The sequence below is a fragment of the Bufo bufo genome, chromosome 3, assembly GCF_905171765.1.
Source record: "Bufo bufo chromosome 3, aBufBuf1.1, whole genome shotgun sequence".
NCBI classification, from domain to species: Eukaryota; Metazoa; Chordata; class Amphibia; order Anura; family Bufonidae; genus Bufo; species Bufo bufo.
Genome location: NC_053391.1, coordinates 173,989,691 through 174,003,805, shown reverse-complemented (window position 1 = coordinate 174,003,805; position 14,115 = coordinate 173,989,691). Strand labels below are relative to the sequence as shown.

The following is a 14,115-nucleotide window of genomic DNA, read 5'->3' as shown; positions in this document are numbered from 1 at the left end:
ATATCAGGATATAACCTGCACTGACTATCTCCCACTAACTATCTGTATTATATATATAAACTAATAACTAACTAACTAACTATCTAATGTAATGACACAGCAAAGCACAGAGCACAGCAATGACACTGCTGCCTCTCTCAGATCTGCAAAATACTGCATACAAGGGCTGCTAGGGAGGTTCTTATATAGTAAGGGGTAGGCAACTTTCCTATTGGTTGCTGGGGATGTTGCTAAGCTCAGACAAAGACATTGCAGCCTTCTCATTGGCCCACAAGCAAGAAGGGAGGTTACTGATGAAAAAAAAAATCTAGAATATTCGTGAATACGAATATATAGCACTATATTCAAAATCTTCGCGAATTCTCAAAGTGGCGATATTCGCGATTAAAATTTGAGATTCGAATATTCGCGCCCAACACTAATGATAAAGAGATGACTGCTAAAAAGTGATTTGTACAGAACAAGATGTATCGCATATTATTGAGCTTAGTGGCTAGTGTGAAAACTGCAGGATTTTAGGATTGTTTTAAAAATATAACATATACAATATTTTTAACATAAAAACTTGATTTACATTTTTTGATGACACATTTACTGGGTACTTTAATCCTGCACCAGTTATGGACTGAGCTTTCTCTGCCTACCCCAAAGGATATGATTTTTAATGGCCACTCTCCATCTCTACATAAAATTCACTTTTAATCCATTTTTGTGTCATGCTGTACATGTATGGCACAGATGGGGGATCCTGCACATTGTCTGTATTCACCTTGCTAGCCTTAGTAAAAGTCATGCAGAATAAGATGTGCCAAGTTTATTAAGAGGTGCATCCCTCTTAATAAACTGGAATCTGTGCCAGTTATGAGCGGATCTAACCTTAAAGGGGTTGGTTGCTTTCTGGCTACTGTTGACCAGTGTGTTTGTAAGATGGCTTTATGGCACTTACTAATATAGTCTTTTGCACCAATTCCTATATTTAAGAAAGTATTCTCTCTTTTTGGCCAAGTCTTTTGTGTGTCCACATGAAGGTCCTGCTGATGAAGGGCAATGTGACCAGACAAATCACTCAGTCTCCATCGTTAAAATATAATAAACCTGCACTAAACTCTCAACATTGCAAGTGCAGATGACAGATGTGGTATATTTGTGTGGAGAAGGCTGAGTGATGTGTCTGGAGTTATTTTTGCCTGGTCACATGAACCTCCATCAGTGGCCATCTTATGGACGGTCTCCTGTGTGGACAGCACAGAATATTTGCCCAACAAGGGGACATAAAGCAAACAGCACAGAAAATCAACAAAGGCTATATATGTAATTGTCATATAGTCAGCTTACATACACATTGGCCAAAAGCATCCAGAAAGTGGCCAACGCCTTTAAGTTACAAATTATGTCAGTGTTCTGGCGTACATTATTGTAAATGTGTTGGGCCAAAGTAGTCATACCCTCCTAAACTTCACCCACTTTTTAAAAAAGTGTTGAGAGTGGTGGAGAATGATTCAAAAGTTGAATTTTTTTTCCTGTTTCACAGCTTCAATGATATAATGTTTATACACAGCATCAGGCCAGTTAGCTCCCTCTAGTGGTGGCTGCAAGTACACAAACCTTTGTAATTTAGGCGTAGGTGTATGCAGGGGAGCTACAGTTGCAATAAAGATATATTATGAAATAAAATAGCACAGAATTTAGGAGCTAAACATAACAAGATGCTGAAAAGTGTACATTCATGTTAAAAGGTTTTCCGAGATTTTGATACTGATGACCTATCCTCTGGATAGGTCATCAGTATCTGATCGGTGGGGGTCCAACACGCAGGACCCTTGCGGATCAGATGTTTGAGTAGGCACTGGCCTTCCCCATGCTTACCATACACAGAGCCATACCGCGTTTAGCAGTTGTGCTTGGTATCGCACTCAGCCCCATTGAAATGAATAAGGCTAAGTGCAATACCAAGCACAACCGCTATACAGTCTATGACACTGTGCTTGGCAAGCTGCAGGAAGGCCACTGCACTCACAGGAGCACCGCTGCATTCTCAAACAGCTGATTGGCAGGGGTCCTGGGTGTCGGACCCCCACTGATCAGATACTGATGACCTATCTAGAGGATAGGGCATCAGTATCAAAATCTCGGAAAACCCCTTTAAAGGGGTTAATCCCTCTCATTCCCCCCTCTCCCTGCCCCTCTTTTCCTCTCTCTTAAAATCAATTTGCTCATCTATAAGTGGCAGTATATAAATAAAGGTTATATTATCTCATTTAAGGAGGAAAAACAATATCTGATGTAGTTTCAGAGTTTGGGGAATGTTACTGAAGATGACTGGAAATGAAATGTACTGTGTAATAAAGCTGCTGCCCCTAATGTTACCTAGAAAACCATGTGAATAATGCATTACTATACTGTCTACTATACCTCTCATTGCACATTGAGCTTTACATATTCAGTAATGATCATTTGTCAGTGGAAAACTCTCAAAATACTAAAAATGTATTTACCATCCTGTGTCCAGATTCTTGCAAAACCATCATAAGAACCTGTAGCTAAGAGAGTGCCGTCCGCCTATTGGAAAACAAATATAGAATTATTACTAGTAGCACCAGAGACCCTGGAGTTAGAGCTTGCACTCAATGTGCAAATATTTCAGCTAAAGTGACTTTTAAAGGTGCCCACACTTCTTCAATAGATGTTGCCTGAACACCTGGGGGAGAGTTGGGAGAGACCATTGGCCGGCCTAGCTGAAAAGGGCATTTTTGGCCAACAATAGAAGAATGTATATGGGAGCTTTAACTGGGCGGGAGGGAGAAGCTGCAAATGACAGCAAGAATAAAAATCACAGACTGTTACTGTCACCTCTCCCCCTGTACAGCCTTTTAGTTAACCCAGGAGGAGGCAATACAGAAACTTTTGTCATGTTTAGTGATGAGCAGCATAGGTAATATTTGAATTAGCGATATTTTGCAAATTTTTTGCTGAATATTCACAATAAATTCACGATTTCAAAAATTTGCGATGGCAAAAATCAGCAATGTAATATGCACATATTGCACATGCAATTTCATTAACTATAAGGCCCCTTTTACACGGGCGAGTATTCCGCGCGGGTGCAATGCGCGACGTAAGCACATTGCACCCGCACTGAATCCTGACCCATTCATTTCAATGTGGCTGTGTACATGAGCGTAGTTTTTACACGCATGTGCGTGAAAATCGCAGCAGGTTCTATATTCTGAATGGGGCTGCGTGAAAATCGCATAGCATCCACAAGCAAGTGCGGATGCGGTGCGATTTTCACGCATGGTTGCTAGGAGATGATATTAGTAAATAGGGATGAGTATCCCCAGACCCCATTAAAGTCAATTCACTGTATTATTTTCCCTTCTAACATGGTTATAAGGGAACATAATAGCATTCTTAATTCAGAATGCTAACTAAAATATCCATTGAGGGCCTAAAATATAAAATAAATTAACTCACCTCATCAATTTGATCGCGCAGCCAGTATCGTCTTCTTCTTCCTACAGGTCCTGCAAAAGGACCTGCGCTGACGTCATCGCGCTCACCATGTGGTGAGCGTGGTGACGTCACCGCAGGTCCTGCTGAGTGAAGATAGAAGGTCCTTCTATCTTCATTCAGCAGGACCTGCACTGACGTCACCGCCCTCACCACGTGGTGAGCGTGATGATGTCTTCGAAGGTCCTTTTGCAGGACCTGCAGGAAGAAGATGATACCGTCTGCGCGATCAAGTGGATAAGGTGAGTTTATTTTTTTTATTTTTTAACCCCTCAATGGACATTTTAGTTAGCATTCTGTATCAAGAATGCTATTATTTTCCCTTATAACCATGTTAGAAGGGAAAATAATATAATCAACAGAACACCTAACCCAAACCCGAACTTCAGTGGAGAAGTCCAGGTTCAGGTCTGGGTACCACATTACGTTTTTTATCACACGCATGCGAAACACATTGCACTTGCGCGGAAAAAACTGAACAACGGAACGCAATCGCAGACAAAACTGACTGAAATTGCATGCCTACTTGCGCGGGTTTGCCACAGCGCATCCGGACAAAATCCGTGACGCCTGTGTGAAAGGGCCTAACAAACAATCACACAAAGGCTACTGTATATGCCAAAAGCTCGGTATGTGCAAGCCAACAATCTATCCATGAGACAGGTAGTCAGCATACCTTACAATGGCAGCCTTGTGTGCAATGAGACATTAATCTCACTGAGACCACTAAGCTTTAAAGTTGCTTGATTTGAGTTGGATGGCTTGGGGAACCTGCAAACCTACATCATTATCATTAGGGTGACAAAAATTATAATTATTTTTTTTGGATGCCAGCTAACACTTCTCTAACTGCTTAGGAGGACGGCATAAAAATTTTCAGTTTTCTAATTGTCCTAACATTTATATTCAATAACCTTTCTATACTGTTTTGTCATGTAAACTCATTTACATAAACATGGGCATATGGGAAAGACATGCATAGCAGAATCTACCTTGTTTTTCAGTTGAAACACTATTTGCATGTCTTTCCCATATGCCCATGTTTATCCAAATGAGTTTACATGACAAAACAGTATAGAAAGGTTATCACATAAAAAGAGCAAGGGATACCCACGCTACTGATTAAGTGAAAAACCACACTCTGTTGTTGTGTGTGGGCCCTGTTGCTGCTGGGTTTGAAAGGGGTTAATTTCCTACCCCCTTAATCTAATTTCAGAATATGTTGTATGTGGCTGAACCCGCGATGACTCTGAAAACTGTCCTTTTTTATCTAGATAGATGGCTAATTGTCATATAGTGTGGACTATGTATAGAAAGTGACCGGTGGTGGTTATTACCATTATATTGTGGAATCCTACTTGGTCACAATCATATACAATGCTATATATAGCACAGAGGATACTTGCCAGTGTCACTGCGCTGTCAGTTCTGTCCGGGGGAATCTCTCTTCTGTATTCTCTCCCGTTTGCTGGTGTCTTCTGCTCCTTCCTTCTCGTGCGCGCGGTTTCGGCCGGTAGCACGCTCGCGTGGGGGGAGAGGCGTTGTTGTTTCGAAGGGAACCTTCGGTGTGACGTCACACACTGGTGCTACGGGTGCCTCCCAGGTCCACAAAGCCTCCAACGCGTTTCGCAATAGATGTATTGCTTCCTCAGGCGCCGTGCGTGCGAGAAGGAGGGAGCAGAAGACACCAGCACACGGGAGAGAATACAGAAGGGAGATTCCCCCGGACAGAACTGACAGCGCAGTGACACTGGCAAGTATACTCTGCGCAATATATAGTATTGTACATGATTGTGACCAAGTAGGATTCCACAATATAATGGTAATAACCACCACCGGTCACTTTCTATACATAGTCCACACTATATGACAATTAGCCATCTATCTAGATTAATAGAAAGATCATTTTCAGAGTCAGCTCGGGTTCAGCCACATACAACATATTCTGAAAGTATAGAAAGGTTATTGAATATAAACGTTAGGAAAATTAGAAAACTGAAAATTTTTATGCAGCCCTCCTAAGAGAAGAGTTAGCTGGCATCCAAATTTTTTTTAAACATTTTTGTCACCCTAATGATAATCATGTAGGTGTGCAGGTCCACCCAAGCCATCCAACTCAGATCAGTAACTTTGAGGCTTACTGGCTCTCAGTCAGATGAGAGCTGGTCTTAAATGTCTCATTGCACACAAGGCTGCCATTGTAAGGTAGCTGACTACCTGTCTCATGGATAGATTGTTGGCTTGCACATACCTGGCTTTTGGCATACAGCCTTTGTGTGATTGTCTGTTACATGTTGTCTTTTGTATGTTATAGGTAATGATTTATATTAACACTAATATAGCATCTATAAAAATAGATTATTCATGATAGGTAGGAAAATATTTATAATAAAAGTTAATTAATGATAGGTTAAACAATAACTATAAAAAAAGTATGGATGATAGATAGTATAATAAGGATAAAGAGAAGCTATATATAATAAATACAAAAATATTATAGCTTCATGTAGTGATAACAAAAAATCTAGAATATTTGCGAAGATCTAGCACTATATTCTAGAATTTTGTGAATTTTCGAAGTGCTAATATTCGCGATAGAAATTTGCGATTAGAATATTCGCACTCAACACTAGTTATGTGATCACCCCTCTGACTTTTCTGGGAAAATATTATTCTCGGTTTCATTTCGGAATACTTTTTTTAAGAAATGAGATGAGCTGTTATACAATGGTGAATTACCCTCTGTATAATCAGGCCATGTGTTGACTCCATGTGAGCACCTGGATCACAGGGATTTTTGGTCTCTTCTCTGCTCTGCAAATCGTAATCTTTTTTAGCATGTATTCTACATCTAAAGCAATACTTTTAGCCACAAACATGAATTTTTATACTTTTTTAACATATAGGATTTATTTTATAATTTTGTGTTTTTTGTCTATGTAAAACAGTGCAAAGTTTGTCTAGACCTTTGCTTGCTTACAGTTAAGTGGAGGATTCTTGCTAGCATCCAGAGGCTAAAACATTTCCAAAAGAGAATTGTGACAGACTGTAATAAGCCTGGCACCTCAATAGTCAGCTGCACATGGTCAGGACAGGAGTACAGCCTCTGGACATAAAAAAAATTCCATTCACTATCTAGTAGCAGAGAGCTAGAAATGGCCAGGAACTAAAACATAAAGTATATCAGAAAAATATTAGAAATCTGAATAAGGTTTCATTATGCTATTTCTATTAACCTGCAAAAAATGTCTTTGAAGAGTGATCAAGAGGGGCTGTCAAATTGTAATGTGTACAAATCACTTACATTCCAGTCCAATGAGGTGACATCTTTGTTGCTTGGAACATCTTGTCCACCTTCCCGTATACAGTGCCGTAAAACTAGCTGAGTGGAGTTGCTACTACTGTTTTCATTCAAATTCCATATTCTTGCTGTTGAGTCTCCTGATCTTTAAATTGTGAAACATGATATTTTATGTAATTGTAAAAACCGACAGGACAGGCCATATTGTAATTCATTTCCCACCACACTTGATTTATGCATTCGTTATGGTAATGCAGAAGTTAAACAGGGTTTTCCCACAATTACAAGTAAAGGCCTATTACTACAGTAGGATAGGCCATCACTTTCTGATCAGTTGGGGTCCAACTGCCAAGAACCCCACAAGCCTTCGAATAAAGGTGCCAATGTGCCAATTATAGTCACAATCCTTTTACAAAACACTACACCGTTATACAATGCACACCACATTTTTCCTACAGTTGACAAATATTCACCTAGAATTTAAAGTGTATATTGTAAACCAGGGATGCCCAACCTGCGGCACTCCAGCTGTTGCAAAACTACAACTCCCAGCATGCCTGGACAGCCTATAGCTATCAACCTACAACAAGGCATGATGGGAGCTATAGTTTTACAACAGCTGGAGGGCCGCAGGTAGGGCATCACTGCTGTAAACCATATGGACTTCTATGGAGGATATATATGCCAATTGTTCTTTGGCAGGTCTACACCTGGAAACTGTTTCTTGACTGCATTAATAAGGCTACATGCACACGAACGTTAGGGCTTCGTGCCCGTACTGCGGACCGCAATGCATGGGCACAGACCGTGGGGCAGCCGCATGGCGATCGCGGACCCATTCCCTCGAATGGGGTCCGCTATCCGCATCCGACGGTCCGCACCGCAAAAAAGTAGTGCATGCGCTATTTTTTTGCGGTGTGGAGGCATGGCCAGAAACACCACGGAAGCAGTCCGTAGTGCTTCCGTGGGGTTCCGTTCCGTGCCTCTGTTCCGCATCTCCATGATTGCGGACCCATTCAAGTGAATGGGTCCGCGATCCGTGATGCGGAATGCACACGGCCGGTGCCCGTGTTTTGCGGACCCGCTGTATGCGGGCTGCAATACGGCCACGGGGGGCACACGGTCGTGTGCATGTAGCTTAAATATGAACTGCTGAACTTTTTAAAACAAAAACCTTGTTAAGAGATATGTTTTTTGTAATGGATGTCACCTGCAGGCCGCATATATTTCCACAAGGTTGCACAGTATCAGAATGATTCTGTCTGAAGTATAAAAAAACATAAAATGTTTAAAAGGACACTTCTGTCAGAAAGGGATATTTTTAAAAACTTGCATATTTTGATTAAAAGGATTTTCTGAGTGTTTAATACCGATGAACTATCCTCAAGATAGATCATCATTATCTGATCAGTGGGGGTTACACCGCTAGCACCACCATCGATCAGCTGTTTGAACAGGCTGCGGTGCTCCTATGGGATAGGTCAGTGATAGGCAAACTGCGGCTCTCCAGCTGTTGCAAAACTACAACTCCCACCATGCCCTGCTGTAGGCTGAAAGCTGTAGACAGTCTTTGCATGTTGGGAGTTGTAGTTCTGCAACAGCTGGAGAGCCGCAGTTTGCCTATCACTGGATAGGTCATCAGGATTAAACACTCAGACAACCCCTTTAACCCCTTAAGGACCTACGCCGTACATGTACATGTGCAGGAGATGCGCCCGCCCAATCCGCGGCAGGTGTTCCGTACATTAACCCTTGATGTGCCGTGGTCAGCACTGACCGCAGCACGTGCGATGTGTGGAGGGAGGGAGAGAGCAGCCATCGGGTCCCCGCGCTGCTATGACGGGGGCCCGATGGCAGGGAAGACAGCCCGATGCCTTCCTTAGGCATCGTGGCTTCCTTCCTGTAAGGCCTCCTGCACACGACCGTTGTGTGCACTCGTGGCCGTTGTGCCATTTTCAGTTTTTTTTCGCGGACCCATTGTCTTTCAATGGGTTCGTGGAAAAATCGGAAAATGCACCGTTTTGCAGCCGCATCCGTGATCCGTGTTTCCTGTCCGTCAAAAAAATATGACCACGTCCGTGATCCGTGGCCGTAGGTTACTTTCATACAGACGGATCCGAAGATCCGTCTGCATAAAAGCTTTTTCAGAGCTGAGTTTTCACTTCGTGAAACTCAGAACCGACAGTATATTCTAACACAGAGGCGTTCCCATAGTGATGGGGACGCTTCTAGTTAGAATATACTACGAACTGTGTACATGACTGCCCCCTGCTGCCTGGCTGCACCCAATCTCTTACAGGGGGCTGTGATCCGCACAATTAACCCCTCAGGTGCTGCACCTGAGGGGTTAATTGTGCATATCATAGCCCCCTATAAGAGATCAGGGGCTGCCAGGCAGGAGGGGGCAGACCCCCCTCCCTCCCCAGTTTTAATTTCATTGGTGGCCAGTGCGGCCCCCCCGGCCCCCCTCCCTCTCTCTATTGTATTATTTTCATTGGTGGCACAGTGTGCGGCCCCCCCTCCCTCCCTCTATTGTATTATTTTCATTGGTGGCCAGTGTGCGGCAAAAATTATATGTACCCTAAAATAGTACCAACAAAACTGCCACCTTATCCAAAATGGGGTCACTTTTTTGGAGTTTCTACTCTAGGGGTGCATCAGGGGGGCTTCAAATGGGCCATGGTGTCAAAAAAACAGCAAAATCTGCCTTCCAAAAACCATATGGCGTTCCTTTCCTTTTGCTGTGTGCCCGTACAGCAGTTTTCGACAACATATGGGGTGTTTCTGTAAACTACAGAATCAGGGCAATAAATTTTGAGTTTTGTTTGGCTGTTAACCCTTGCTTTGTTACTGGAAAAAATTGATTAAAATGGAAAATCTGCCAAAAAAGTGAAATTCTGAAATTTCATCTCCATTTTCCATTAATTCTTGTGAAACACGTAAAGGGTTAACAAAGTTTATAAAATCAGTTTTGAATACCTCGAGGGGTGTAGTTTCTAAAATGGGGTCATTTTTGGGTGGTTTCTATTATGTAAGCCTCACAAAGTGACTTAAGACCTGAACTGGTCCTGAAAAAGTGGGTTTTAAAAATTTTCTGAAAAATTTCAAGATTTGCTTCTAAACTTCTAAGCCCCCAAAAAATAAAATGGCATTCAAAAAATTATCTAAACATGAAGTAGACATATGAGGAATGTAAAGTAATAATTCTTTTTGGAGGTATTACTATGTATTATAAAAGTAGAGAAATAAAAATTTGCTAATTTGCTAATTTTTTGAAATTTTTGGTAAATCTGGTATTTTTTTTTATAAATAAAAATGAAATATTTTGGCTCAAATTTACCACTGTCATGAAGTACAATATGTGACGAGAAAATAATCTTAGAATGGCCTGAATAAGTAAAAGCATTTTAAAGTTATCACCACATAAAGTGTCACATGTCAGATTTGCAAAAAATGGTCTGGTCCTTAAGGTGAAATATTGCAGGGTCCTTAAGGGGTTAAGATCATTTAGATTGAAATGTGTATTTCTAATGGAGGTTCTATAATAAGTTTGGATTGCACAATAAAGCTGGGACATCCTTTGTGCTGATACTGTGGGAGTGCTGGCATTTTCATCTTTACTATACATAACAAACGGTTGCGGTAACAGTTGTATTCCTTGTTGAAAGTATTTTTGGTGTGAACCTGGTTTTGGTAATGGACAGATCTGTCAACCTTGTTGATGGTTTCAGTATGTGAGTAAGATATTTTATCATTCTTAGGCCTCATGCACACGACTGTTCATTTTTTTGCGGTCCGCAAACCACGGATCCGCAAAAAATGGAAGCCGCCTGTGTGCCTTCCGCAATTTGCGGAACGGAATGGGCGGCCTATTGTAGAAATGCCTATTGTCTGCAAAACGGACAAGAATAGGACATGTTAGGCATCCGAGCAGCAGTTGATGCAGACCAAAACAACGGTCGTGTGCATGTGGCCTTAAACATACAGTAAAGGCCCTATTACACCTCACAATTTCAGGGCAATTATCAGCAATATGAATGCTTGTTCCCGATAATTATCGAGCAGCCAATCAGCTGATGAATGAGCAACTGTTTGTTCATCGGCTGATCAGCATCTTTCATCAGGATGAAAGATGCTCGATTATCGGCGACGCATCTTTCTGTGATTTGCTGCCGATAATGAATAGAACAAAAGTAGGGGGGAACAACTGCAGTAACAATCGTTCCTGCCACATTCAGTATGCATTGGCCTATGTAATCAGGCTGGTGCAAACGAGCTCCGATGGATACATTATCTTCCATCAGTGCTTGCGCTGCCCAAAGATCAGGCTACCACCTTAAATTTTAAATGTAATGAAGATAACAAATGCCTTGACCTGTTAAGGCACATTTACATGGCCAGATTATCAGGACAAATATTGGGAACGAACGTTCCTACAAACTCTTGTTCATGATAATTGACTCATTTAAATGTAAATGTGCGAAAGGCTCATTTGTTCAGTGATCTGTAATTTATGCAACACATAAAATCAATGTCACCAGCAAATTGCTCTGTGTGAACAGGGAAGCGCTGCTGACAAACAATAAAGTGTTAGGGAATGAACAATCATAGTAGTGATCGTTCATTATCATGGCTGATTGTAAATGCAGCTGATTGATTAGGTACGGTTTCTTCCTGACAGTAAATAGATAAAAGATAAATAGGTTATATTACGTAAATAGGTTATCTCATACACAGCTGAGAACTTCAAGCTACCTTTTCCTGCGTTATTTATTAGTCAGATAAGGACACCATAAATTTGCTGCTGAGTGGAAAGAAAATATAATAAATGTCTATAGTTGACAATAAATCATTTGGTTATTTCAGGCTTATTTTTCTGCTCAGTAATACACATAATGCAGAATGAATGTCAAGCAGTCCTGTAAATAGCTTGTGCTACAATTATGAACGCCACGGAAAACATGAGTGTGGCAATGGAGTTGTACAGTATGTAAATGAGTCAATTACTAAAGCTTAATCCACAGTGACAGTGCTATAATACGGTGTGGTTAGATGATTTTGCTTTTGAATGCACCCATATGCAATGATAGTATGTCAGGGTGATGTAGTATTTGCCATGACCAACTATTTGCTCATTCTGTTTGAAGAAGCAAGGCGGTTTGTGAAGTTAAGCTTCAGTTAACGCTTATGTTAAGATACTATGTAGTGATTTAGAGTTGCAGCTCCCACCTCCAAAACATATGTCAACCAACACCATCCTGCCTAGTGGAGCTGCCATCAATAGAATAATTTTGAATATTTTATATTAGCGTTAAAGGGCTATTCTGGTTTCATGATATCGATGACCTGTCCCAAGATACTTCATCAATATTAGATCTGTGGGGGTCCGACTCTCGGTACCCCTGTTGATCAGCTGTTTGAATAGACTGCAGAGCTTGTGCGAGCGCTGAATCCTCTTCACTGTTTACCTGCATGCCATCTACTGTACATTGTAGGGTAATCACCGCTACAATGTAGATGGCATGCAGGTAAACACTCAAGAGGATGCAACGCTTACATGAGCACCACAACCCCTTCAAACAACTAATTTGTGGGGATCCCAGTAAATGAACCCCCACCGATCTGATATTGGTGACTAGTCTTGAGCGAATCAAACTTCGGATCATAGATTCAAAGTTGATTCGTTCAAAAACTTCATTCAAAAACCAGGTGGTAACAAACCCGACTTCGAATTTCTATTTCAAAATGTTTTTAAAGCCGCAGATAGGAATACCGAATTAATTCACCGAATTTTGCCTATGCGGAACCCATACATTTTAATGCTATATGGAGACAGTATTAAAATCAAAGTTTTTGAATGTATCGACTTTGAATCTATGATCCTAAGCTCAATTCTCTCAAGACTATTGGTGACCTATCCTTCGGACAGGTCATGAATATCATGAAACTGTAATACCACTTTAAGGAAATTTGTCAACAATTTCTGTGGATATAACATAAAAGTCTAGGTTTGGAATACTCCTGTTTACATGAGTTACTTGCATTTATTATTGATTATGTGCATCATTAAAAAGCCAAAATGGTTGCAGCCACTAAGACCCAGTGGTTTAACAAAAAGGGAATGCGGAAAAACATATTTTGAAATTCTAAAACTCCCAGCATACTTTGCAGGTTCAGTATCTGCACATACACGTAGCTCGCTCTAGTGGTGTACATTCAGTGCAGTTTTTATATAAGATATTGGTCAATAATCCAAAATAATCTAGAAAAGCTAACCTATTACAGATACAATGTTATGTCTGATGACCAGCTAGTAGATTATTTCCAACAGCGACCCTAACTATTCCAAGATTTCATTGTACATGAGGCTATTCATCACTTTTCATCAATTATCATGTCTGCCTGTGAATCCTCTCCAGCTAAAAGATCATGAACTCCTCCTCCTAATTGAACAATATTTTTTTTATTTAAAACATGATTTTATTTGCATTTTCATTAATTTTATAGTTTTGTTCCTTTTTGTTTGGCTGCTGCTTGGCATTGAGATTCACTGCTTACCTTGCACTATTCCCAAGACTATTTCAGCAACACTTTCATCAATCTACATGCATAGCTTAACTTTTTTCCACCATGGCTTTCATTCATTGTTTTAAAAAAAACATTTAGAATACAATTACATACACTCCTCAACACTGAAATTGCAATACCAAGGAGGACAAGCCATAAGGTTATCCAAATCGAGGAAGTAGCTGATGTCGCTAAGGTCTGCAAATGTTCAAATTTTCAAGCACCTAGCTCCAATCTGGGACACAAAAGCCAGATTAAAAGCAGTGTTTAGCCACATGAAACCTCAGAAATGAGATCAAGCTGTGTGGCAAGACTGTGGAATGCCTCCTGTTCATCAATGTGGCAGTTTTTGCCATTTGTCGCCAACTGAGAAGGATGGATTCCTTGAACTGAGAGACCTTGGTTTATCACTGTGGCAGGTCGCTACTCAAGATGTCTGCACTGTTCAACGTTGTGCGTGTTCTGGTGGTGGGGAGAACAATGATCAACTGAAATTACAGCAAGAGGTGCAGAGAGGCAAACCTCTGGATGGATGCATTGTCTGAATTAGAAGAATGGCACATTGTGATACATTCTATACTGCAAGTGAAACTGAACATCACATCCCAAGCCTAGGGTGGCAAACAGTGTTCACACAAACCATCAGATGGTGTTTGCATGACCACTGGTGTCAAAGGCTATCATGGTGCACTTCAAGATGGCAGTGTAGGCTGGAATAGAGGTAGAGCCACTTTAGC

The 14,115-nt window shown here is 41.0% G+C and overlaps 1 protein-coding gene across 3 annotated transcripts in view; it reads right to left on the bottom strand.

The window, feature by feature from the left end:
- TBL1X (transducin beta like 1 X-linked) overlaps positions 1-14,115 on the bottom strand; it is a 365,710-nt gene that overhangs the window by 35,426 nt on the left and 316,169 nt on the right. For all 3 annotated transcript variants that reach the window (XM_040423758.1, XM_040423761.1, XM_040423759.1), the window contains 2 exons: positions 6,815-6,956; positions 2,496-2,559 (listed from right to left, as the gene is read on the bottom strand). In XM_040423758.1, the coding sequence (XP_040279692.1) occupies positions 2,496-2,559; positions 6,815-6,956 (206 nt within the window). The remainder of the gene's footprint in view (positions 1-2,495; positions 2,560-6,814; positions 6,957-14,115) is intronic.